The sequence below is a fragment of the Misgurnus anguillicaudatus genome, chromosome 16, assembly GCF_027580225.2.
Source record: "Misgurnus anguillicaudatus chromosome 16, ASM2758022v2, whole genome shotgun sequence".
NCBI classification, from domain to species: domain Eukaryota; kingdom Metazoa; phylum Chordata; class Actinopteri; order Cypriniformes; family Cobitidae; genus Misgurnus; species Misgurnus anguillicaudatus.
The window spans coordinates 16,853,154-16,881,027 of NC_073352.2; the positions used below are offsets into that span (position 1 = coordinate 16,853,154).

A 27,874-nucleotide genomic window follows, 5' to 3' on the forward strand; every position below is an offset into this window, starting at 1 on the left:
GGATACAGATAAATAAACAGTTTGTCATGTTTTAAAATGTCAACGTTTGCACACTAGATGTCAGCATTTATATATGATGTTTGTCTGTGTATTTGAGGCCCGTTCGCTTTCATGGCCATATTGTGGCCTTCTATCACAAAAAACTACATATATATATTGAATGAAGTTAAATGCCTTCAGGTTGAAAATAAAGACTGTATTGTATACCATTTGGTCAGCGGGAGTTTTTTCCTCTTTTGTTGTTTCATTCCTCACTGCTGAGCAACACTCCCTCTAGCGCGTGATGTACGAATTTCTCCTTTTGAATTGAAATGTCCTTGTTTCCTTATATGGCGATCGGAGTCGCGAACCGCCTGATGTGCGCGGCTTCGCCTGATGCGCGCTCACGAATGTCACCATTTGCTTCCATATTTGGAAGCGAGTTAAGCGAACCTTAAAAAGGGGCAGAGACCACACAAAAGGGTTAGAGAGTATGGAGAGCAGCGTGCCTTGAGAATCACTAATATTGCACCCGGGGTGATATATTTTTAATAAAATTATGAACAGGTTTGTTATTACAAAGATTTATCATTTTAATGTTACCCTACAATAATTTCCTCAACCTATTTATTCGCACATGGCATTGAAGTAGTCACTCGATTTTTAAAATATGTGTGTTTGTAAACATACGTTTTATTTTTATAATAAGTATAAAATATGAAAAGTATACTGTTAAATTCTTAGAAATGTTTATTAAAAACAATATTGTGCCTGTAAATGTAATGAAAAATATATACTATAAAGTCTTTTGACGTAAGTGCAACCTGAAATTACTCGCTAAAAGGGCATTTTAGGGACCATCACCTTGTACACTGTATATGCCATCATTAAATTTATGTTACTATATTAGGTGCACCGTTATGTAGATTTCAAAACTCCATTTCCCATAACACCCCAACAAGCGCGTGACATAAGGCGCTCGCTCCCATCCGTCTCACGGCCACGCGCAAAAAGGGCGCGTCCGTGCGTTGTATCAAGTGTGCGAGACCGGAGGACTGCATCACAGCTCATTCAATTCCTATCCAGACGCCGACTAGCACAGAGATACAACCATGGTATGTCTATAATTAAATATTTACAGAATTTGCCCATAATTTCAACATGTGTTACATTTTTGTGACGAGACTGTGAGTTTTTTTTTCGTTTTTATGTGAATAAATATGATAAAATCGCCGGTAGTCGACTGACGTCTTTCTTGAATGTAAAGGGCGGCTCTGTTGACCAAACCTGCAGACCCAAGTGGAACGGGTCGTTGCAATAAATGAAAAATTGCTCGGATGCCAGGGATAATGTGGCGTACTTTTTAATGGATGTAATTGTTCTCGAAATTATTCTTGATTATTTGATCTGTGTGCGTCGCTTAAAGTTTTACGGATGCATCGAGATTTAGCCCTAAAACAACTGGCGCCATTTCGCCGCTCAGCCCCTTTATTTCCGTGATCTCAGGCCCAGGAAGGGCCTTTCTGTGCTGTGGTCACATACTGACCGCAGGCCCCATCGCTTCATAAATCTACTAAATCGGATTGAGAATGAAGAAAGACGGGAACAAAATTTTGACCGCTGGCCGTGTGTGTGTATTAAACGATGTTTTTGCGTCCGGATGAATTGCTTGTCCGTCTCTGCCCTTTGTCTGATTCGCGGCATCATGAAAATAGCATCGCTCACATCTGCCGCAATAGTGAGGCTGCGGGCACGTGTAAAAAATACCGTGCCCTCTTAATACCAAAGGATTCGATATTAATTTCTTAATTCAGTGAAAACGTATTAACTTCGCGGTTCGGCAGGACACATGCATGGACACTGCAATCGTGGCCCCACCCTAATTCTTGATGCACAGATGGCCTTGGTTATTTAAAAATTTGGAAATTCGCTAAAAACATTTATTAGATTGATATGTATCGTTTGGCCCTCGATTTCAGAAGTGACGTTTTAATTAAAAGCGCAATGAAAGGAGGAACCTTTTTAAAACCGTTATCTAAGCATTTGCGTGTCAGGCAGTGTGTGCACGAGCCGACTCTTCCTGGTTAGACCTAGCTAACGAATCGTCACGTAGTGCGTTTTAACGTTGTTTTCTTAACGTACTTTTTAAATTGATACATTCATAGTGTTGGTATTATGACCATTTTGATCAATACAGTTTTTTTGGGTGTGTGTATATACGCACGACTTTTCTCGTGCCTTTGTTATTGCAGGTAAGTTAGCGCATGTAGATGTTGCGTAGAAGAGACTGGGCTCTGCTGTTTTGTTTTTTATCTTGGACCCTGCTATTTTTACAAACGTATGTCTGTAGACAAGTTGTAGGAGAAAAATGCTGTTCAGCTCGGTCATACCACATGCATGTAGGCTGAAGGAAATGCCGGTTCCGGTATGAACAGTCTCAGGATTTTAATCGTCAGTAGGCGAGAACAAAATGGAGCGTCATAAGCAACAAGTGTAGTTAACATCTTTTGTGTGAGGCACGGTTTTTTAACAGCTTTTTAAAAACCACATCCGAGGGCTAAGAAGTTTCATTTCCGGTATCCCTATACTTTTGTGCGTCTGTCTGGTTTCACTCGTCTGTTCACTGTGAACGTGGATGATTCACTCGTTGTGTTAGTGCCTTTGTATTTACACTTTGGACTTTATTTCGTCCTTTGGTATTTTTATGACATGAGATTGTGGATTAACACATGTGTTAACATACTTACAGACGTCAGAATTTGCAGTTATTTGAATAAATGGCTGTTTTTAAATTTAGCTACCTATAGTGGACTTGAATTTAGATTTTAAAAATCTGTCGCAATGTTTATTAGCTCAATGCACAAGTAAAAATCCTTCCTCTTGGGCCCATTTTCTCCATATTTGTCCATGTTATGTAAAGAGTGGTCTGACGTATTCCTGTTCCCGTCTGGAATGTCATTCACACCAGAAGTATACCTGTTTCCACCCTTCATCGCATACATACACGCTTACATTTTTGTGTGTCGGTGATTCTTTTCACCTCTTACAACCTGTAGTAGTTATGCGGGTATGATGCTGCATTTTGTGTCCACTTATAGCTTACGTGTGTCTTGATAATATTCTCTGATCATTTGGGAGCTGGATGGGCAGTATCTAATTAATTGGGAACGTGCCTGTGCATCAAAAGTTGATTTGTCATCATTTCACTTTAGAAAAACACATACTATGGAAGTCAATGGGTACCATCAACTGTGTGGTTGTTGTCATTTATCAAAATATCATCTTGTGTCTTCAACACAATAAAGAAACTTTTACAGGTTTAGAAGAGCATGAAGGAGAGTAAATGATGACAGATTTTTCATTTTTGGGTGTACTGTCCCTTTAAAGCTATGAAGGTTGTCTTTACAAAATGCTCTTTATTATTTAATGTAGAAAAATGTAAATGTAACTTTTCTTTCTTTTAGAGTGGAATTCTTTGTTTTACATTGCATGTTATAATATATACTGTGTATTGACACTAGGGTAATTTTCCATAGAGAAATGTGAAGTCTGTGTATTATAATGATAATCAGAGGACCTGAATAGACTTCTGGTGCTGTTGTGACAGACTGTTTGATATTCACAAAAGAATCATTGTGTCCCTTGCCCATGATCGAAAGTAACTGGATCGGTGTAGTAGATGCCTGCCTTTTACTAATTATATACTGTCTATGGCTCAAATGGTCTTCGACTTGACCTGTTTTATGTGGAGAAGCTAGCTTTTGTTATCTGCTTACGTTCAGTGAATATTGTTATACCTCTTCAGTCTATGTAAATGTACAGCGTTCCCTCAGTAAAGCAGATTTCATCACAGGCCTAATGAGGAAGTGTCCAACTTTCCTTCAATTTGTATGAGGTGCTTTGAAAAGGAAATATTGTGCCTTGTCCAGCTTATCTTGTCTTTGGTTACTTTTTGCCACACCTGTGGCAGGTGACTTGATTTATAAATATTTTTTACTGACCATGAGTTAATCTGCTGCACTACCTAAACATATATTAAGTAACATTATGCAATAAGCTATTGTGTTAGCATTAGTTAGCTACGTTAGTTAACATGAACTGATAAATAATGCTTTTTTACAGATTATATTAATCTTAATTTTGATATTCAAACATTAGTTGATGCCCATAAACTAATTTGAACAGACAATGATTAACTAACATTTATATCATCTAACGAGTAATAAATGCTGTAAAATATTTATTGGTAGTTGTAAAATTATGCTAGCTATGTTGATAGGCCTTTTCGTTAATCTTTTTTTACACCTATTCATACGGTTCATTTCATCCTCATGTGTCTGTATTTACATACAAGCCAGTCTTTCATAATTTATCAATTCAAACCCCAAGCCCTGCAGTGAGTTTGTAACGTTGGTGCGTCATTTTCCGTTTTGGTGGAGTTCAACTTCCTGTGGAGCTGCACAGAGCAACCAAATTATGACATTGAAGTACCACGAGAGCGATTCATAAGCACAATTCTCGACTTGTTTTCCTTATGCCTTGATGTAGTAATCACTGATGGTTTTGTGCAGCATTGCATGAAGTCGACAACATCCGTTAGGGCTGTGCCTAGAATTTTTAAAATGTCACCAGCCAACTTGCGATTGACACAGTGCCAATTTTATTCAAGTTTGGTGAGCATTTTAGGCCCTATTTGGCTACTGCTTTTGTTATTAAAAAAACAGTCCCTGTAATAATCATTTCCCGTCCATAATAGTTTCAATTCTTCAATTCTATTCAGTTTCGATTCCCTGTCTTCTATACTTAAAAGATATAGGCCTGTTTCTCCTGTGTCATGGTTTCTGGTGGCTTATTGCCGGTAGCTCTTACATTGCAAAACCCCCCGTCTCTCTAGTTTTGAGTTCAGTCTACTTTTGTCAAAATGGCAGTCGTTGTAACAAGAACAGAAAAGAATTTGTTGCAGAACCCTATTCATATTCACTCACTTTCCTATTTTCAAAAGGAACCACTATTAGTCCACGTGACCCTTATTTTGTTTGCAATTTTGCACTTGCAGGCCTCCGGAGTTACAGTGGAAGAGAGTGTGTTGACGATCTTCAATGAGATGAAGGTCCGCAAGGCTAATGCCTGCGAGGAGGAGAAGAGGAATAGGAAGAAGGCTGTTCTCTTCTGCCTGAGCGACGACAAAAAGAAGATCGTCATGGAGGAGGGCAACGAGATCCTGCAGGGTGATGAAGGAGATCCCTACCTCAAGTTTGTCAAAATGCTTCCTCCAAATGACTGCCGCTATGCTCTGTATGATGCCACATATGAGACTAAAGAGACCAAGAAGGAAGACCTGGTTTTTATTTTCTGGTAAATTATTGATTAGTTTGTTCACTTCAGTTTGTACTGCTAGAAAAGTATAGTACTGCATTGACTTGTCCTTTCTTATGTTGTTCTGGGCCCCAGAAAATGCCCCACTAAAAAGCAAGATGATCTACGCCAGTTCCAAGGATGCCATCAAGAAGAAGTTCACAGGTAATGTTGTTCATCAATGTTTTTTTTGCCTTATCTAATTGCAGGGAAGGTTTAGTTGTAACATTTTTGTTTGTTTTTCGTAGGCATCAAGCACGAGTGGCAAGTGAACGGTTTGGAAGATATCAAGGACCGAAAGACCCTTGCCGAAAAGCTTGGCGGCTCGTCAGTGGTTTCTCTCGAGGGGGTGCCTCTGTGCGATTGAGGGCTACACATTTCAGGGGTTAGCTGTTCATTCCGACATGGGTGGGGCAGATGGGTCAGCACGACTGTTGTGGGGCCACAGGGTGGGTTAACGTGGGTGGGGAGGGTTGGGCAAAAGTGACAGTATCCAAACTCCATGCATACTGAAGGATATGTAGGCTGTCATTCCAGTTCACACGTAAAATGAACAAAAGTGAATAAAGATCTTAAGACATAAGTGAAGGATGATTATTAAAAAACATAAAGTAATATAACTGTAAATGTGTATGGACAGGTTTTCGTTCTGTATGAATTCCATTAGATTGTTGAAAGAAAGGAGTAAGACGGCTTTCGTTACAATTCAGCTATTTGTTCCTGCAACATACTGTTTGTTCTGCAATTACAGTTTTTTTTTTTTGCCAAACTTACAGTTGACTTTTCTAAGTATGTGTCTGTCGTTGAGTCTAGGTGTAGTACAAAACAATTGACTTCAAAAATCACAATGTATTGGACCATTCTTGGAAGGCAGTTACCCCCCCTGTTTTATTTTGAGATCACAAGTTGTTTTAATTAAATTCCATCCAGTTAATATATTACCAAATGTAATTCAAAACCATGGCACTGGTGTCAAAATAAAAAACATTCCTTGAAACCTGTAAAATCTGGGACCTAGAGGGTAAGCAGTCTGTGGATGAATTGGATTGAGTGAGTCATGGATGAGGTTAGATGGGGAGCGATATATTTGTGCAGCCTGTGTACAGAGCTTTGATGGATATTGGTCAGTGGATGTTTTGTATCGTCTCCTTATCTCTAATAAAAAAGCACTAAACAACTCTGCCGTGTTTACTGTGTGATTCGTTTTTTGTGTGTTTGGCTTTAGATCAAAATTGGCCTTTTTGTTTCTGATCCACATGTATACTGATGCTTTAAATATTTTAATTTCTCAAAATTGTGTGGATACTCTGCATTTGCTGCTGTTGTAAGGGTACGGCATGGTTAAATGCATTTAAAGGAGTAGTCCACTTTAAAGATGGAGTCCATTGACTTACCATAGTAATGTTTTTCCTACTATGGTAAGTAAATGGCCCCATCTTTAAAGTGGGATACTCCTTTAAGCAGGGTTCTCACGGGTACTTGAAAGTTTGTGAACCTGGGGGGAAAAAATTCATGGCCCTGGGAAGTTTTTGAAAAATATACATGCATGGGTACAGGCCATGAAAGTGCTTGAATCTATTTTATGCAAGAAGTTTTCTGGGAAAAAATCCATATTCCCTATGTAGTGTAGGATGATATCATAAAAATTCAAGACTTTTTAAGCGCACGTGCTAACTATCTGCTTTAAATGCATCTTCTGTATGCGAAAGTTGATTCGTACCAAAATGCTTTTTTGCATAGTTGTGTTTGACACATGAAAATGTCTTTGGTTACGTATGTAACACTTGTTTCCTGAAAAGGGAACGAGACGCTGCGTCTCCCTTGCCATACTTCCTGCGTCCCTGTAACGCCATCTTTGGCAATATTTCAGATAGCGATATACTTCCTTGCTAACACGTCACTCTGTATTTGTCATAAGCCTCACCATTGGTTGAATTTGATGTACACATTCAGACGCACTTAGCCCTGGAGGTGTCCTCAAAAGGGAACTATAACAATGTATCTTTAAAGGTAACACAATGTAACCTTGCTCTCACTTGAAATGTGTCCCCACATTTAGTCCTTGAATTTGAGGGTATTGGACCAGGAAAGTCCTTGAAAGGTCCTTGAATTTGAAGTTAACAAAGGTGCGGGAACCCTGATTCAAGACATAGTTCACCCAAAAATGAAAATTGTAATTTACTCACTTTCATAGTGTTACAAACCTGTATACATTTCTTTGTTCTGATGAACACAAAGAAATATATTTTGATGAATGTTTGGAACCAAACTGTTCATGAGCCACATTCACTTCCATAGTATTCATTTTTCCTACTATGGAAGTGAATGGGGCTCATGATGGTTACAAACATCCTTAAAACATCTTCATTCATGTTCATCAGAATAAAGAAATGTATACAGGTTTGTAACAACATGTGTGAGAGAGAAAATGGACAGAATTTTCATGTTTGGCTGAACTATCCCTTTGATTGTTCGCAATATTCATTTTATATAAATCCAAACCAAATGTTTGTTGAGCCTTTTACCTTTATTCAGAAAGGAGAGTGAAGAGTGACTGAAGTGGAGATTTTTTTGCAGCAAAAGACAGATTTAAATACCAATTAAATCACATTTGTAAAAATAAGGCATTTTAATTAAGGACTGATAACCTTTTCAAATTGAAATTACTGAACATAAACAGTGATAAAAATGCTATTTTACAAGAAAGCACCTCTTTCCTTAAATATATCGGCGTCCACTAGGAACAACACACACAATGAGTAAGCGAAATGTTTGTATCAAAGTTTACGACTTCAAATGTCGTCACGTTAGACACGTCATGAACATTGTAGTGTGGTGGATGCAGCGTTTGGTTTCAGTCGATGATGATGGTGAACGCTTGTCAAAATGTGCTTAGGTTAAAGTCAGAGTAGACTGAGTAACTGGACTAGTGAAATATTTTGTAGCGCATAGTTATATTAATATTATACAAGAGGTATAAATTGTACATTTCTTTGACGTGGGTCGTGTGTCAAGCACTGATGAAAGGTAAGAAACGGCCATGTTGTGTAATAGTCAATGAAAGCTGTACTGTCTGTTGACGACCAGCTGATGGCAGTAGAGATTCATGCATAAAACCCGAGGAACAAGTTGTCTTTGGACATTTGGCAACCTGTTTAGTATTTACTACTTTATTTGACAGATTGTAATTTAGCAGACCCCCATACGTTTAAAGGAGTCAATAGCTGTTGCAGCTGACAACAACAAACTAAGTTGGGACATCTTTGTAGTAAATGTACTACTTTAAATGTTGACTAGTGTACAATAAGCACCAGGGAAGCTCAATATTAAATTGGTTGTGTGGTTTTAGAAGTAGTTGATGGTTGTAAATGTGTATAACTAGGATTTTTACCTTATTTTAAAATACACTTTAGTGAAGTTGCACTTACCGCAAACTGGTATCAGAGATCTTTGCGGTGTCAAATTTTAAATCACAGCCCCCAGGTGAAAAACTGCACTAAAATACACTTTTAGTACACTTATTAAATGTCCTAATTTTGTACTTACTTACAAAAGACGCTAAAAGTACTTTAGATAAACTCAAGAGGGCGGTTTCCCCACAGGGTTTAGATTAAGACAGGACTAGGCCCTAGTTAAACTAGGACGTTTTAGCTGTTTTTACAAACTTAACTTACAAAAATCACTACTAGTGTGCATCTTGAGATAAAACAAAAGCACTGATATATGTTAAAGGTGCAGTGTGTAAATTTTAGCAGCATCTAGTGGTGAGGTTGTGAATCACAACCAATGGCTCAGTCCACTGCTCACCCCTCACTTTTGAATAGCACTGTGAGAAGCTACGGTAGCCGCCACCGGAAAAACATGTAATTGACGTAGACAACTTAGTAAAAAAAAGTTTGTCCATTAAGGGTTTCTGTAGAAATATGGCGGCACAAAATGGCGACTTCCACATAAGGGGACCCTCTGTGTATGTAGAGAAAAACGTTTCATTCTAAGATAATAAAAACATAACTGTTCATTATAAAAAGGTCTTTATACACCACTGATAATATAGTTTTTATATTATTTTGCATTTCTGTCAAGAGATCCTTCTAAAAATTACACATTGCACCTTTAAGATATGTCAGGGCAAGATGGCTTCAAATAAGGCAGCTCAAACATGCATTGTAGTCTGGGACTAGGATAAGCCCTGCCCGGGTAAAAAGTACTAAAATGATTGAAGTATATTTTTAATACATCCAAGTATTATTTATTTTACCTGGGTATATCAGTATATAAAGGATATTTACTATAATATACTATGCCATAATTCCTGCAACTATATTACTCCATATCTGCTTCAGGTGATCTCTAAAAAAAACACTAAAACAACAGACACGTTTAGTTTATTAAAATAAAAGCTTCTTTAAAATAGAAATATATTTAACATTTACCCCACAACCTTTTTCTTAGTAAACGTGCAGTCAAAAGAAAGAAAAGGGGTGGAGATTTCCCAGTAGATATCGTAATTTTACATTTGTGATGTCTTGGAGTTGATTTTGCTACTGTCAAAGACTGAAATATAGTCATGGATCGATTACCGATGACATTGTTTGTATTGAAGTCGATCATCTAATGTTATTTTGCATCCATGCCTTAAACATAATATATATTCAAGAGACCAAACAGATGTTCAGGAGAAGACAGGAAGGAAGCTTATCCCCTTTTGACTCTTTTGTATGTTACTCTTGTGTTAACAAAAACAAAGACCAAAGGATTAGTCATGATGAGATGAGATGGTAAGTATCCCAGATTTATGTAACCTAGCTCCATACTAGATCTAAGCTTTAAAAGTGCAAACAGTAAGAGGCAGTAATGTGTAACTAAAGCAAAGCAAGGCTGTTGAGATAAATCTACTGTTTGTTGGCCTGGAGTTTAAAACTGTGTGTATCATTGGCAGCATACTGATGAAAAGTACAAAGATAGTGGTTAAATAGTTCCAGCTCAGCCCATGTGAAATAAAAACCTGTGGGTAGTGATCTACAAGCAATGCACTCGAATCAAATTCAGTAGCCACACCCAATACAAAGATTGACCATAAAGTGCAGGTTACAAAAATCAGGTACGTCATATTTTGTCCATTCATGTACCGTTCTCAGTCTTTCTATCCTCATCTGAATCATTCAGTCCTGACTACAATCAACCTTATTTCCATGAACCCAGTAGCAGATCTGGGCAAACTTAAGTGGCGTAAAGCGAACAGCCACATTGTAGTCCCGATTCTCGCCATTGATTTCCAGCCACTGGTGTCCGGAGAAGACGCCGATGACTTTGCGCTCCCACCGATCTAAAGTGTTATCCCACAAGCGACCGTAAACGCCAGATCCACTTGCACCCGGTCGAGCGTCACAGTGCTGGTAGATTAGATCGTTGGACTCATCCTCCACTGGACAAAAGCGGTATACAAGCTCTCCGGGCCGGTCGCTATCAAATCCGGAGAAGTGGATGCGTTTACCAGCCAAATCGTCTGAGGAGGGTGCCACAGCCAATCGCATGAAAGGCCGCTTGTGAGGCCAACGCAACTCTAGAAGCGCATAGTCAAAATCCATGCTGACCTCTGGTGGGCCTTGAATCCAACCTTTAGGCACCCGGGTCCGTTTCACTCTTACCCAGCGCACCAAAGGTTTCTTCGCAGGAGCCTGACCTGACCTCGTGCTGTTTAAGAAAGGAGGGATCAAAAAGCCCACCCTTAGTTTTCTTGCTCCTTTAACATAATCCTTCCCATCATGCACGCAGTGGGCCGCAGTTAGGACGTGCTGCCGAGAAACCAGAACTCCGGTGCAACCGGTCGAGATGCGAACGGCCGTGGAGAACGGATAGTCCAGCAGGAAGTGGTCACCGCGAATATTAAAGCGTCCATCGGAACCATAGATCTGCCGTTTTAGCCGCTTACGTCGTGGGCCTGTAACTTTGGGTGGCCCAAAAGGAAGTTCAGCGCTAACAGGGCTGTCATTTTCACTTTCAGCCAAGTCAACAGTGGTTAAGGTACGGGAGCCGTCCGCATAAAGCGTTTCGAAGGCTAGTTGCTCGGTTAGTTGCTCTTTATCTGTGTCTTCTCTTTTATGGTAGCAGCTCTCATTGCAGTGAGTTGTGAGATCCAGCTGAGCTTTGGCGCTGAAGTGGGAGGGCGACAGCGGTAGGGTGGCGTGAGGTATCACCGAGGGAAGATGGGCGTGAGGATGGTGAGGAGGTTCTCTTACTGAAACTGAGCTGGGCAGCAGAAGTAAGAAAAGCAGGCTATTGCAACAAGGATGGGCCAGACCCAATCTCCGATTAGGCACCATGGCTGAGATGTGCACTACCTTAAAACAAAAAACATGTAAATATGAAATTAAACTGGCTTGTACTTTACGTAAATACACCACAGTTCAAATGTTTACAGTCATCTAACAGAAATGTTCCTCGTGATCTTAAAGGGACAGTTCACCCAAAAATGAAAATTCTGTCATCATTTACTTACTCTTATACAACCTGTATACATTTCAATGTTCTGATGAACACAAATAATTTTTTTTAACAAATTTTCATGCCCCAGTGTAAATCTTTTGTGCCCCGATGTAAATCTCAAGTTTAAACTGTATCATTTAGTGTATTCCTTTACAAAGACAATAGCGGCAAAAACTGATCTATATGCAATTTAGTTACACAATTTACGCTTGTAAAAGCAATGCAGCAGTCGCACTGACGCATATACGCACAAATCCATGTCCATGCGTCTTTGCGTTCATCCTCGCACAACCGCATTCAAAAGTCCAGGTGACGCTACGCGATTGAGTTAGCAAATGAGTAAGTTTCTAAATAATAATCATAATCTTATTTTGACTCGATCACTTGGCTTCTGTAGATGGACATCATGTTCACAAATGTTTTGTGCAAAGCAGGAAAAGGGAAGCAGAAAGGAGAGATTGATTATGAGTTTAAGTGAGGTAAGACAAACTAACTTACATTCTCACCCAGTCAGGTCTCAATCAGGAAAACCTTTTGTCAAGTCTATAAAATTGCATTGTTGCTTAAAAAATCAACACATGTTTGTGTTATACTGTTCTGTATTTTCAAATATGAAATTAATATTTAGTTTACTAATAATATTAAGAAATGTATATTTAGTTTACTGTTATTGAACTAGGACACTACATAAACAGTTAGCAGTAACTATATATCATATGACTGAGATTATTGTAGTATAACAGTCATTAAATGACTGGTTTCTTAAAATATTGTAAAATATTATTGTAAAAATAAGTTATGAATCATTGTTATCATTGTATAATGAAGAAAATATTTCTCTGCTGTCATTATTTCCAAACATTTTATGCCATTTATGCATCCAAACATGTTACTTATAATAGGTATGATGAAGATGATACTTAAATATTTTTAAATGCATATGTATCTTTCGCAGTACTGTTGCACTGTAGAATAGTGGGTTGGGCAAAGGACACACTTCTTGCACACAGCAGGCTTTCAAAAAAAGTCAGCGAAAAATGGGGGGCTTGGCTTGTGCCCCAGTAGAGCTTTATGTCTAGCAACGCCCCGCATGACTTAAAATGAAGTAGCCAATAAGAGCTCAGAACTTTAATATTTTTTCATGGTGAGATCTCTAGAAGCTACTTGATAAAATGCCAAGGTTACATCTTTACAAATCTCAGAAAAGGGGGCCTATTTTAAAGATGATAAAATAACACCGTTTGATTTATTTCGAATGCTCTTTGAATCCTCTAATTCCCAAATTATATCACTCCATAGTTTTGATGAGTTTACTAATATTTTAAAATTAGAAAAAAAATATATTTTTGAACAATAAGTAACCCATAACGTTTGAGCTGTAGTGCATTTTCAGTCAATGACTCAGTTATTTTAATAGGTCTTGAATTTAATCCAAATTTGGTCCATTTACAAAGGGTTTACATGAGACAAGTTTAATAACAAATACTGCATAAGTAACCAGTGTGGTTTAGTTGGTTAGTTTAACATATTGTCAACACAATAAAAAACACATCCTTGATTAGCTTTGTAATAAACATTTTTTGTATAGTGTGCATCTGCTGTGTACCTGCTATACGTGCTGTGCGTGTTCAGGACGACCACTGACAGACAAAAATGAATAACTGATACTAACAATCTACAAGTTATTTAACTTGTAAAGTTTATATACAGTATGTCTATTAAAGATTTCAGTTATGTGCTTTGGAGATGGCAGGAAAAGTCTTTAATAAAAACTATCCTATTTTTTTATTTAATTAATTCACAGGTAAGTTACCTCCAGTAGTGCAAGTAATAGACTGCTGTTATCATCTGGACATCCATGCGTAACACCTGGGGAATTCCCTGCGCGCAGCCTATTGAAACCAATCCTGCAAACCCCCAGCACAGGTTTTGTCTTCTGCATTTGTCTTTAACATCATGAATGGATGTCCAACCAACCCTACTCACGCCTTTCGTAGTTGTTTAACACAGGGAAAACAAACCATGTTTACTTTCCCTCACTTAAACCATTGCGACTATACAAAACCAACAGCACTTGCGCAAATGGCAACTAGGGGATAGTATTCCTTTAAGAATGGTATTCATACATAGTTTCAGTATTTTTGCCTTATAATGTATGAAAGCGTTAAAATCGACATTATGATAAACATTATCCTAATAAATGTGATTGACACGTGCGCCACAGTTACGCACGCGTTCCCGTAATCAAAACGCCAAACTACATCTACAAACCGAATAAATCAGTGTGGTATACTTAACTTAAAGATGTGTTAAAAATGAAGAAGGTTTCTTTAAATACAAATCACAGTTTCCTCTCCTTCGCCGGGCATCCCAGTATCTCCCATCTCGTCCGCGAAGGTCTTTGGTGAAGAGCGCGTGACAGGTCCACCTCAAAAAGTCGACACAATTCTTATAAGCCAATAGGCGTTAATTTAAACTCTCCTTCAACTATATCACAACATGAGACAGCATCCTTTACTCTCAGCTGAACGATGACTCCTTTAGTGCAAACTGAGGGTCGCCAATGACAAAAAGGCGAAGGGAAACGTTGCTCCTTTCCGCGTGGTCCTAGTGCTGCACGATTAGTGGATGGTGTATCCACAGGCAACTCTATATATGTACAGTCTGGCATCAGTACAGTACTGCCTTCTTTCTTCCAACTTCAACAGACAAATCAGTTTGCCAACAGCTTTTCTTTGGGCATGTCCTGGCACACACTTAATGCTATGCAGATGCTTTTAAACTGTCAAAAAAGTGGCGCGCGTCAATGCAAACACGTCCCGAGGATATAGATTCCTTTCCAATACAGTTAAATTACACTAGACGTATTATGGCACTTAAATAAGTAAAACACTTGTATACATGTTTTGCTAACCCGTTTTTAGCTTGTAAACCTATTTGTCTTTACCTGTGCAATATTTAGACTCTGCAAATCTACCTTTAGGCGTGACTGAACGTACTTGTAATGGGTTAAGATGACCGATTGTTTCTAGGTTGGTCTTATGGCAGGACACATTCCAGACATACTTGGGTGTGTTGCAATTGTGACGGCATCTTGAACTATAGTGTGGGCTTGAATATGACCTTCTGACCTTGATCTTTCTCAGACGCTCAAACCACTTGCCCAAACCTGCCCAGAACACTTTCACACTTTCCTTTCGTCTCTCACTCGAAGGATTTACATAAAACAATACATTTTGATATACACATGTGTACAGCTTACGAATGTGATTTTTTGTTAATTCAAAACGATTTTCTGTTGCTTGTTGTTAGTATAAAATAACAAGCCTATCAAATCACTTTTGCAAATCACGCGAACAAAATGCGCAAAGTGCCTGACAAAGAGTTTATATTCATCAATTGGTTTAGTACAACTGCTTCATTTCCAAAATAACTGAATGCAAATCAATTCCCATAAATCCCTATAGGGATGTGAACCGACCCCTCATTTTAATATGATATATTTTGTCTTGTAGGAGTGTAAATGTCCGCAGTCCAGTGATAGTATAATTTACTACATGCGGTGTCACGGTGGGTAAGCGAGATTCTGTTGATGTGTGTTGGCAAAGACATGCTGAACTCATTGTCAGTTTCTGGCCTCCTTTCTTTCAGACGGTTTCAGACATATATCTTATTTAACATCGCAAGCCACCAGAGACTAGAGTGGATATTGTTTCTAACTCACAAGTCAATGATAATTGCAATGTTCCTCCTTCACAGTTAGTGATAAGGGAGTCAGGACGGTCTAAATTCATCATAAAAAGATCATTCACTCGACAGGAATCTGCTACTTTGGACAATCCCCAGATCTCTGTACAGTACGACTCTTGTTCTTGACCTGTCCTGGCTTCATGCCTTATGGTCGGGGCTTCACCATGAGAAGGGCCTTGAAAGTGCCCATTCCTCTAGAGCAGATCTTTTATCACCTCCTGCTCCAGCTCAGGTCCTGTGACTCTTTGGCCTTGTCTTTATTCACAAGGGTGTCTGTTTTCAGAACAACCGATTCCTGTCTTCTCTTCTTTGGAGCCTCTTTTTACATCAACACTAGAAAATTTGCCATTGGAGAGACTTTGAGACTCTTGTTTTTGGAGAAGAACTAAAACAGTTTCACCTACGAAAAACACTACAGCAGCCAACATCTGTCCAGATACTTAAAAATGTGCATGTTTTTCACACATATACAGTATGCTGCTGTTACGATACAATGCTTCGATTCAAACAGATGCAGGAGGATATTGTGGCACGGGTGAGTTGGTGCTGGACTAGCATGTTAAATTTCCATTGAAACGCTTGAGTCAAAGCGAGGCAGAGCAAAACTGACATTTCCACCTATAATAAGTGACCCAGCGTTAGCAGATAATGTGTACGGCATGACAGATGATAGCAGACTTTTTGTCCTTGACTGTAAGCTGAGAAGACACAATAGCTTGAAGAGTATTCAATAACATACTCTTTTAGTGGGTCATGCTTTCTTCCCATAAAGACCCAGACCTATTCAATGCACTCCTTTTTTCTAAATGAACCGTGAATGCATGTATGAACTTTGTCTTACATACACAGGTGTGGTTCATACATAAAATCCATTGCAGCGCACAGCACAGAAGTTCAGCTCTCTCCAAGCCCCTAAATCACATTACAGTCAGGCTCAGCGTACATTAGCCAACCAAGCAAATAAGCATTGTTAACAAGATCAGAGCTGTCCCTGTGTAATCTTTAATCCATTAATTGGCCCCCGGTTCGACTCGGTGATTTGGACCCACAACAGTGTAAAAGCTTTTCATAACAATGGCTATTGTGCTTGATTGATTTCCACAGCATTCACAAAGCGTTTATTTGCCAAAATGTACTCTAAAAATGTGGGGTAATTTTTAAACCAGCATTGGGTCAAAGAGAAACAATTAAAATTATTAAATTAAAATTATTAAATTAGCCCACAAAATGTTTATATTTGATTGAACCCAGCATAGGTTAAAGCAACACCAAAGAGTTTTTTTTTACCTTAAAATAACGTTCGAAACTGGGTGAACGACACTTTCACATTCACTTTGCAGCCCTCTATTGGCCAAAACTCCACTAAAGAAGTTTCCAACCGTCGGGTCGCGGTCCTGTTCGAGTGAAAACTACAAAAATTTGCTTTATAGCAGACCTACAATCCAATCAGAGCCAGCTTTGCTGCAGTAGGCTAAATTATTTACGACAGTGGTTATGGACAATTCCACTTCTAACCTGTAGGGGGAGCAAAGAGCAAAAACTCTTTAGTGTTGCTTTAAAGCAGTGCTTCTCAATTATTTTCTGTCACGCCCCCCCCCCCCCCCCCCCAGGAAGAGGTAAACATTTCGCCCCCCCCCAACTCTCCGCCGCAACTGTAAATAGTATAATTTGTCTATAAAATTACACATCTGCAAAACATTGTATCCTTATTAACATTGAGAAAACACAAAAAGAAAACACAAAAAAGAAAGAATAACTTTATTAACATAGTTGTTTAGTCTGTAACAGAAAAGACTTAAAATGCATCAATTTGCCTGAAATAAAAAAATCAATTCTTATTTAAAGTATAATATTTTTTGACCATTTGATACTGAAAAATTACATTAAATATAACCAATAAATAAAAATAAAAAACACAAGCGGCTTATCAGCGTGATTGGGGTGTAATGTCTTTAAGTGACGGTGCAAAAAAAATCACTTCCTGAAAAAGTATTTTCCCCAGGGTCTCGCACGCCCCCCCTGGTGTCGCTTCCAGCCCCCCCTGGGGGTCCCGCCCCACTATTTGAGAAGCACTGCTTTAAAGGAACAGTATGTAGGATTGTGGCCAAAACTGGTATTGCAATCACAAAACTTGTGGCTAAAACTGGTACTGCAATCTCACAACTGGTGGCCAATACACAAAATGACAACATAAACATCAGTTGAGGGCTGCAACTCCACTTTTGAAATGACAATATCCTGGCCAGACAACTGTTGTCAGTGATATAAGTATTTGACATGAAAATGATTTCTTAATGTCTAGTGACATATCAGGGCCCTTTTATGATTAATTGATATACATTTCTTACATACTGTTCCTTTAAATTACAACCCAATGGGTTGGGTTCGTCCCTTTTTGACCCGGCACTGGGTTGGAAATTAACCCCACATTTTTTAGTGTGTATATGAATTTTGAGTGTGCAGTATAGTGTTTATATTAGAATTAGTAAAAGGCTCAAATGTTTTGCATGAAACATGCAAGAACATAGTACCTCCATTAGCTACACTACACAAAAATACTGGGTTATTTTCAGCTCAGTATTGAGTCAAACACAAACATTTTCTGGGTTACTTTAAAGGTATAGCGAGAGATTTTCTTTTTCCGGGTGGATCATTAAGACTATTGGTCATCCCAGTTGTCAATCATTCTGATGATATGTTTACGTAAGGCCGTCGTACGTGCTCGCCCCTAGGTTCACTTTCTGCGCATTCGCACTTTCAGGTGTATATGTTTGGTGGGCTACGGTTTTAACCAGTCATTTAAGTGGTGCGCATGTACATTTTTTAAAAAATTCGTGAAAATCTTCCGCTATACCTTTAAAGGAGCATTTCACCCGTGGACAAATTAATCTTTATTAAAAGTCGATCATATTTGTAGTCGAAATGTAACATAAATTTCGATTTTGGTGCCTATTTGACCGAGAAAAGGAGTGTTTGTAGTCTCACCCCTTCCACAAAGATATAGGATTATTTCCTTCTTTCAATAATGAAAGAAGGAAGTGCAACACTGTAATCCATATTTCTCCTGTCTCAGGGGAGACCGAGGGAATAATGCACAACCATTCAAAAACATGACTGGGTTTGAACTATACAAAGCTTAATGCAAATGGGTAAAGTGTCCCTTTAAGCCAATGGCTGGGTTTTTCCCTTTAGGGTCCAATGGTAGAAATAACCCAGTATTTTTTAGAGTTATATGAGACCAAAACTAATATAAACCTTTACCAAATGTACATTTTTGCTGTTTTAACATTATTATTTTGACCTTATTGCACCAAATGCACTTCTGGTCATTTCTGTTTCGTCTACAGTTGTAGACTAAATACTGTTATAGGCTACAGCTTCACTTAGCTCCTATACAACTGTCCACCTTAACATCAATCACTATTATGTCACCGCTTTTTCATTACATAAACTTTCTTTTATCTCATTATTTATTCTCCTTCCTTTTCTCGCCTGTCTGTACACCCCAGGAGCTACAGTAAGGTCTAAATACAGCTGTTTCCCTCACAGTATGAGATCATTATAAACTTGGCAGCACGGAGGACTGAGCGAAAAAATTTAAATAAAAAACACAGTTTGCCAAAACACGTTGAGGAACGCAGAGCAAATATTCTTATCGCAGTAAAACCGGACCAAGAAACTGGCTCCAAGTACCGGGTTGCTCTGGTTAGTTGAAATAAAGTGTTATGCTGTTCCTTATAGAACACTGTAATAATAAGCTACTATTCAGAGCTCAGTTTTCAAGATAAAAGAAAACAAAATTTGCTTTGAATTTAGTTTTGCTCCTCAGAGAGACTAATATGTGTGCAGTTGCAGTTCAAGATGACTATTTAAGATAATGACCATCTTAGCTCATATGTCTTGCAATGAAGTCCAGCCTTTTATATTACAAAGGAAAAATAGGAATGATGTGTTTCAATTTGTTCAGTTAGAGACAAAAGCAAGGGAAGATTAACAAAACCACATTTACTGTGCTCACAGGCTGGATATTTACAAAATTACCAAGTTGGAAAAAATTATTGTGAGTTGGGAAGCCAACTGTTTTACTCACTAACCTGCTGTAGAAAATGTTTTATGCCATCCTACATAAATTTGTATTTTTCCCATTACAGTAGCTGTAGAAACAAAAACACATTTTAAGTGGCTAAAGGACTGGGTTAGCTAAAAATACCAATTTTGTCATCATTCGTTCATCCCAAGTCATTCCAGGCCCACATGATTTTATTTCCTCTACCAAATGTAAATGGTGGCTCTGTGTAATGAACAAACCACATTTTAATTTGTTGCGTAAGGTTCTGCTAAAGGTCTTACGTCTCATTTACAGTTGAGCATATTTATACTTGCCATGTCACATTTGGTCACTTGATACAGACATTTTGGTCTGCTTCTCATTAAGTGATCACATGATTTTAGAAGGCATGGAGAATCTGCCTTACACCATGTATGTTTTATATAAAGAAAAATAAATTTAGTACACAATTTATTAAACTCATGATCATCTTGGTTGTCTTTGCTTGTCTTACCACGCTCAAGAGTGAAAAACATTTAAAAGGTTTCTTAAAGAAAACAGAAAACAACAAATGTGTTTTTGTGTGACCCTGTCGGTGAAACTAAATTGTCATAATCTAATTATAAGATTAGAAGCATCAAAGTTTGATTACAATAATTCTTTAAATTTGGAGTGTACATTTTATCAATCCCTATATCCCATGGGAATTATTCCCATCACCTACACGTTTGCTAGCTCTATACTCCTATGTACAAGAAATCACTCCAGATGAAAATCAAGCTGGATTTGCATCTGAAGGGAGTTAAGTAGATGAGTTGGCCATGTTGCAGGGTCAGAGCAATGGTCTGCGTGTACTGTCAGGACTAGCAGACAGACACAGCTGCTGTTGTGAGAATATAATGTGACTGCGCTGCAGATGTTACCACAGACACAGTCCAACACTCATCTGCATGCCTGACCACCATACTGAAAGTAATGGCCATTTGAAAGAGCTCCACGTCAGCCATTGAACTGAGGCTTGGTGTTTTCAAGTCATCTTGAGCTTGAACATTAATGCTGCATTGCAACACTGAGAGGTTTTATGTCAGAACAATGAGGTTTCGGGGAGGATCGGGGGAAAGGGCTGCCAGAACAGCTGAGCAAACAGAATTTATAATGATGGCAGATTAATGCACAGATTTGGGATAATAGTCTTGCACTTGGTTACTTCTTGAGGTCACAGATTTCAATGCCCAGAGCATCTTAAGAGATCAATCATTCATGCAAAATGTACATTATATCTCCCTTATTTTCCACAACTTAAATATAAAATATAATAAATAGGTGACAGACAGTAGAGTAATAAAATGCAAAATTATGTTACTTACATTTGTATTTTTTTAAAAGGTGCACTGTAAAAAAAATCCGTAAAAAAAAACGGTAAATCTCTGGCAGCAAAGTCGCCAGAGAAATTCCGTCAAATTACGGTAAAAAATGTTTTTCAAAATTACATACAAAAACCGTAAAAATACAGAGAATCTTTTACAGTCCTACTTCATTAAATTACAGAATATAACTGTAAATAATTGTTATAAAACTGTAGACAAACAGATAAATTATGTGAAAATACATGAAATACAACTTTTCAGGTCAATCCCTGTAAATATACTTTTATTAGTTATTTTATTAAATTGCTCTGTATTTATACAGTAATATTTTAAAATTTTAAAATACAGTTTATCTTTGTAAAATAACTAAAAAACACCTGTATAAAAACGTATTAAGTATGTGAAAATACATGTTCAAACCTCACAAAATTATCAAACATCCCAGGTCTCTATTATAAATGATTTCTCACTTTATCACATATACCTTCAAAATGATCTGATGATAATATGTGACCCCTGACCACAAAACCAGTCATAAGGGTCAATTGTGAAATACTAAATAATTAAACTTACTATTGATTTATGGTTTGGATAGGACTAGGCATGTGCCGGTTACCGGTTTCAAGGTATACCGAGATTTTAAAGAGTCAAGGTTTCAAAACCACTCAAATTTTATGTGATACCGTTTTCAAGGTATAAGCTGTGTTTACACAAAATTAAGTTAAGTAATTAAGTAATGTAATTGATTTGATGTTTACATTTAATATTATTAATATTAATAAATTTTAATTGTATAATTTGTATTTTTTTTAAAGAATTTTATAATTTAAGGCATTATTTTTGCCTGGCATACATGTTGTATGTTGCTTAAAAATAAAATGTATTGTGTCCAGTTGAAAAATTGTTGTTTGTATATGCAGACATTTAAAAATAGCACATTTTAGTGTTGCAATGGCAATACCGCAACACAGTGAAACCGTGGTATTTTTGCTTAAGGTTATCCTAATGATTTTTGGCATAAAAGAAATATCAATAATTTTGATCCATCCATACAATGTATTTTTGGCTTTTGCTACAAATATAAACTGTAAAAAATTCAGTAGAAATTTCAATGTTATTGCAGCTGGGTTGCCAGTAATTTACCGTAGATTTAAATTTATGTTATTTACTGGCAAGAGTTTGTTCAAAGTTGAATAAATTTTAAATATTAACAAGTCTTTATCTTTACAGAATAAAACTATACAAAAACAGCCTCAGTCAAAGCATTCTGGGAACCAGAAATCATCATCAACCTTTTTTTGTTTTTTGCTTCAGATTTTGTTTCCCAGAATGTTTTGCTTGATGCTGTTTTTTTTAGTTTTACTCTGTAAAGACAAAGACTTATAAATGTTTAATGCTCATTTAACTTTGAACAAAATGTTGCCAGTAAAAAACATAAATTTAAATCTACGGTAAGTTACCGGCAACCCAGCTGCAATTTCTACGGAATTTTTTTAGCGACTAGTTTTGTGATCCAGGGTTACTTATATATAAAGTATTTAATTGAGTTTATTGCGTTTAATATACAACACTCCAATGGTCACAATAAGGAAGAAAGAAAAGCTGTCTCAACTTGTGTCCAGTTATGACAGATAAATAAATCACAGCAGAAACACACACAAGTGAAAAAACAGTGAAGAGTCTGCTGTAAGCCTCACTATAAACAATCCCAAATATTTACGGCTGTGAACCCCTCAGAGTTTCTTTGGCTCTCCCATGCGTATTCGCTTTGTAAGCACAGGTGAGCTTTAGACGTTGGGTTGCCAGGATGACTCTATCTTTGGAAGATAAACATGGCTACTCACTTTATTAAATTTGTGTCGAGGCGGTTGCTTATATAATGCTGAATTTCATTTCCCCCACATTCTTAAGACAAAACTAAACCGAATTGCAAACAGTTGTGTTTGGGTCTGATAAGAATGACAATAGCAAGCAAACGCATGCAGATTCCAGACTCCACAATTGAATTGGCCTAGAATGACTAATGCCCATTCTAATGCAGAAAATGGGTCTATATTAACAATAAACCCCTGTTTATGATTAGAGAAGTCTGCCTGAAATTCGAAAGTACCGAGTAATTGACCACAATTTTTGTAAATACCAGAATGTATTCCTTATTATTTCCTAAGCTGCCGGAATGATTCAGAATGATAAACTGAATAGAAATATGAGCTCAGACATTAGCGAGCCCAGTACAAAGAGCCCTTCGTCTTTTGTGTTTCAAAATGTGATTTCTGATCCAACACAGACATTTGAGTCTCCCGGTGCATGTCAGTCATCTGCACATCTATAGTTCTCCTTCAGCACAGCTTAAACTAATTATCAGACATATTTCACAAGCCAAACAAACAGCGGTCTGCATTATGTTTCTGATAAAGAGACATTTCCCCTTTGACAAATTATATCAAAACAAAGCATTTCCGTACGGTTGTAATGACAGTGCTTTTCAAACAGATTAAAAAACGTTATACGTAAGCGTTTATACTTAATTCAATTCACTTTTACTGGCTAGCAGAGATAAGCACGAAACAATTTACTACTGTGATGTTTTCCTCCAGTCTGAAGCATTTGAATCACTCATTTTTGCCCAAACTGTGATATAGGGGGAAAAAAGAGAATCATGGAACGGACAGGATATTTTCCATGTTTTTTTATTTTGGGAGAGAGAGAGGGAAAAAATGTTGAGTAGAAAAAGAGAGGAAAATATGGCTTCTCTTCCTGCTGAATTCTTTCCTTGATCTGGAATTCACTGAGGTTTTGGCAGAGTACTCTTATTACTGCATTATATCTCCTTCACTTGAGGAGGACAGACTTTAAAGACCACGAGAGTGCAGGACACTGAGCACTAAATCATCTTATAACCTCCAGCGAATCTCAACCAAACTACCATAAGTTATAGTGAATAAATAACAACCAGACTGGGTCACAAAACTGATGATTAAAAATAGGTCATTAATTATATTCTTGTATCACAGATTGCATTTTGAAGATTATGTTTTATTAATCTCTAGTGTTTGGGAAGCTACTTTGAGACCACTGCATGTCAAACTGCAATACACACATAAAAATAAACTGTACTTAAGATACTCTATAGATACTCTCATACGCTACAATAAACTAAAAACAACTAAATATCTTTTTTAAAAAATTGCAGTAATATTTAGTATTTAGTAGGTTATTAAAGGACACATATGCCCATTTTTACAAGATGTAATATAAGTTTCAGGTGTGCCTGTGATGTTTCAGCTCAAAATACCCCAAAGATTATTTATCATAGCATGTCAAAAATACTACTATTTGGGTGGGAGCAAAAACTGTTTTCATGTCTGTATGCAAATGAGCTAGTGCCCTCACTCCCTTACCAACAGACAGTGAGCGCTTTTGGTTAAAAATATATCTGATTCCTGTGAATACAGTCTGAGACAATAGTATGTTTAGCCGCATCAATAACATGCTACACATTTAGAAAAGCTTTTGGGTCAATTTAAGCAGTCAGTCAGTGGGCGTGGGTGGGGCTTTATCAGTGTGATGTCACATTAACAAGAGAATCAAAACAGCATGTCTAATGATCCTGCTTTGGTTTATTGGGTATTAATAAAGAAGGAAAGGGTGGATTTTTTTCATTGTAGGGTTTTTGCTTTCACACACTGCCAACACACGTTTAAGTCCTAACACCTTGTAAAAGTTGATTATTATAGCATGCAAAAGCCGATGAGCGTTTGATATCCGTGCCATAAAGCAATGTTTTGTAAAGCTTCTTGAGGAACAATATTTAAATTCATAACAAACGTGATATTTAATGTTAACGGTCACTGATGAGAACTGGGATCAAGATCGCTTAAAAAAAAAGAATTTGGATCTGTTCCTCACAAGCGTATGAATTTAAAAGATGTGGATTACAGTGAATTAATACAATTTACATCTTTTGTGAATTTATGTTGTGTTTTGGTGTAATTACTTTTGCATAGGAGATGTTTTCAGTGGAAATATCTAAAAAGTCTTAATTCAAGATGCTTTTTCATGACCTAAGAAAATAATAAGTCTAGTTTTTAGACAAAAAATATACAATTTAAGTGAATTTGTGCTTAAAACAAGCAATTGGGGTTAGAAAAAAAAAACACTTAATTCAAGCAAAATTTTCTCACCCCATTGGCATATATTTTTGCTTGTTTCAAGCACAACTTTTATTGTACACTCACCTAAAGGATTATTAGGAACACCATACTAATACTGTGTTTGACCCCCTTTCGCCTTTAGAACTGCCTTAATTCTATGTTGCATTGATTCAACAAGGTGCTGAAAGAATTATTTAGAAATGTTGGCCCATATTGATAGGATAGCATCTTGCAGTTGATGGAGATTTGTGGGATGCACATCCAGGGCACGAAGCTCCCGTTCCACCAGATCCCAAAGATGCTCTATTGGGTTGAGATCTTGTGACTGTGGGGGGCATTTTAGTACAGTGAACTCATTGTCATGTTCAAGAAACCAATTTAAAATGATTCGAGCTTTGTGACATGGTGCATTATCCTGCTAGAAGTAGCCATTAGAGGATGGGTACATGGTGGTCATAAAGGGATGGACATGGTCAGAAACAACGCTCAAGTAGGCCATGACATTTAAACGATACCCAAATGGCACTAAGGTGCCTAACGTGTGCCAAGAAAACATCCACCACACCATTACACCATTGCATTAATGAGAAATTGAACAGGTGTTCCTAATAATCCTTTAGGTGAGTGTATTTTTTTGGTCTAAAAAACTAGACTTATTTTCTTAGGCAATTTTGTTCATTGAGAAAGCACATCTTGATTTAAGAATTTTTAAATATTTCTACTGAAAGCAAGACAAAAATACTAAGTTAGAAAGTCATTTTTTGCATTGTAAGCAAATGTACTTGTGGTACAACCACACTTTACGTAAAAATGCACACGTATTCTCATGAGATTACGAAGCATAAAAACATAGAGGCTCTTAAACAATGAGAATCAAGTGAAAAACAGCACCATTCAATAAAATATTTCACCCCAAAATGTAACTCTGCCGGGAAGAAAACAGCTAAAGTCTTTTTCGTGATTACTCACTAATAAATCATTCTATATGAAGAACATTCTCCAAAAATATAACCTTGATATATTTAAAGGGTACATTTAACAAGACTTTTTTAAGATGTCAAATAAATCTTTGGTGTCTCCAGAGTACGTATGTGAAGTTCTAGCTCAAATTATCATATAGATAATTTATTATAACATGTTAAAATTGACACTTTGTAAGTGTTAGCAAAAATGTGTAGTTTTTGGGTGTGTCCTTTTAAATGCAAATGAGTTTATCTCTGCACTAAATGGCAGTGCAGTGGTTGGATAGTGCAGATAAAGGGGCGGTATTATTATAATAAGATCCCCTTCTGACATTACAAGGGAAAAATTTAAATAAGATATATTTTTCACATGCTTGCAGAGAATGGTTAACCAAAACTAAGCTAGTTGATAGAAGCAATGGGGACCCAATTATAGCACTTAAACATGGAAAAAGTCAGATTTTCATTATATGTCCCCTTTAATATTGACTGTGTAAGGTCGTGTCAAAAATTGAAATAAATGTGAATCAAACTTTGATGCTACAAATATCTTCATTATGCAAAGATTTCTAAAAAAAGTCACATTCGATATTTCATTAAGTCTAACAGATCACTGTCCTGACATGAATTTTTATTCCTATGTTTATCTCTGATGTGGATTCCATTGCTGTACAGCAAGCATCACACCTTTGGGGCATTAGCACCAGCAAGACCAGGCTCATCATAACTGTGAATACATGTCAGCATACCAGAAGAAAGTGTACAGTCTCAAACATTTAGTATCTGGCCAAAAATAACATTAGGGAAAAACATAATTTCTGTCTATGACAGCAGGAATCTATCTGAGATTACAAAAACACAGCAACTGTACTATAAAAGAACTGTTATTGACAGCAGGTCTGTATCAGCAACAAAACCAAACACTCATCTCTGTCTTAATCTAATCAGAACATATTTGACCGCAGCTCTGTGTTTTATTCACAACATAAAGGATGGAGAGAATGTAATCGATACACTTACAAAAAGAAACTTTGGGAATTAGGATCTTCCAGTATTTCACAGCTGAAGTGAGGAGTTTCTTTATACACTGTAAATGTGTTAGGTAACCTAAAATATGTGCTTCATCATGTGACATCTTAACTGTATCCAAGTCACAAAACTTTTTTTTTCAATGCCTCACATATATCATTAATCACATCAGCATGAACAAGGTACACAATCCAGATTGCCTTGTGCAACAAAATAGTTATATGATGCAAAGACATGCAAGAAATGTTCAACATTGACTTTGTCTTTTACCCTCTTGTGTATAAAAACTTCAATTCAGAGGAGCCCCATCCATAAACAGACTTAAAGATCCACCCAGCTGCTCTTTAATTAATAGCATGAGGACTTCAGTTATGTCTCAGTGTTGATGCAAAGATATTTGCAGCTGCATGTCCTCTAGTTCAACTTTTATTTCTCCGTTTTGTCTGATTGAGCGCAAAATCTTGTATCCCAAGAGAAAGACAACAGTCTCCCCAAGACTCTGCCAAGCACAGGCTAATACATCCTCCTCAACTATTCCCACTTCCCAGCACCTCCCAAAACCAAATCCTGAGAGCCAGACACCTCACGCTGCACTTAGGGGACAAAATTCAGATCTGTGCCCTAGACCTAAAATGAGAAATGAGTCATCCTAAAGGGTTCAGATATTATGTACCTCTGCCAGTTTGGTGTCAAGGTTAATGATGAAGATCCGGAGTCGCAGAGCCAGTCCAGTTCTGAGACCAT

At 37.4% G+C, this 27,874-nt stretch overlaps 2 protein-coding genes across 6 annotated transcripts; one reads left to right on the top strand and one right to left on the bottom strand.

The window, feature by feature from the left end:
- Window positions 1-934: 934 nt before the first annotated feature.
- On the top strand, window positions 935-6,515 carry cfl1 (cofilin 1). The gene is made up of 4 exons (XM_073854191.1): window positions 935-1,094; window positions 5,036-5,329; window positions 5,418-5,499; window positions 5,583-6,515. The coding sequence occupies exons 1-4, from the start codon at window positions 1,092-1,094 to the stop codon at window positions 5,699-5,701; spliced, it is 498 nt and encodes a 165-aa protein (XP_073710292.1). The 5' UTR covers window positions 935-1,091; the 3' UTR covers window positions 5,702-6,515.
- A 3,188-nt stretch (window positions 6,516-9,703) lies between these two features.
- Window positions 9,704-27,874, bottom strand: prss23 (serine protease 23). 5 transcript variants are annotated; one of them, XM_055178377.2, is made up of 3 exons: window positions 27,804-27,874; window positions 19,661-19,724; window positions 9,704-11,675 (listed from the first exon to the last, which is right to left on the bottom strand). In XM_055178377.2, the coding sequence occupies exon 3, from the start codon at window positions 11,655-11,657 to the stop codon at window positions 10,497-10,499; it is 1,161 nt and encodes a 386-aa protein (XP_055034352.2). In that variant the 5' UTR covers window positions 11,658-11,675; window positions 19,661-19,724; window positions 27,804-27,874; the 3' UTR covers window positions 9,704-10,496. The 5 variants fall into 5 exon arrangements, with proteins under 5 accessions (XP_055034352.2, XP_055034349.2, XP_055034353.2 ...); XM_055178374.2 differs by lacking the exons at window positions 19,661-19,724; window positions 27,804-27,874 and adding an exon at window positions 19,781-19,870; XM_055178378.2 differs by lacking the exon at window positions 27,804-27,874 and having other exon boundaries at window positions 19,665-19,855.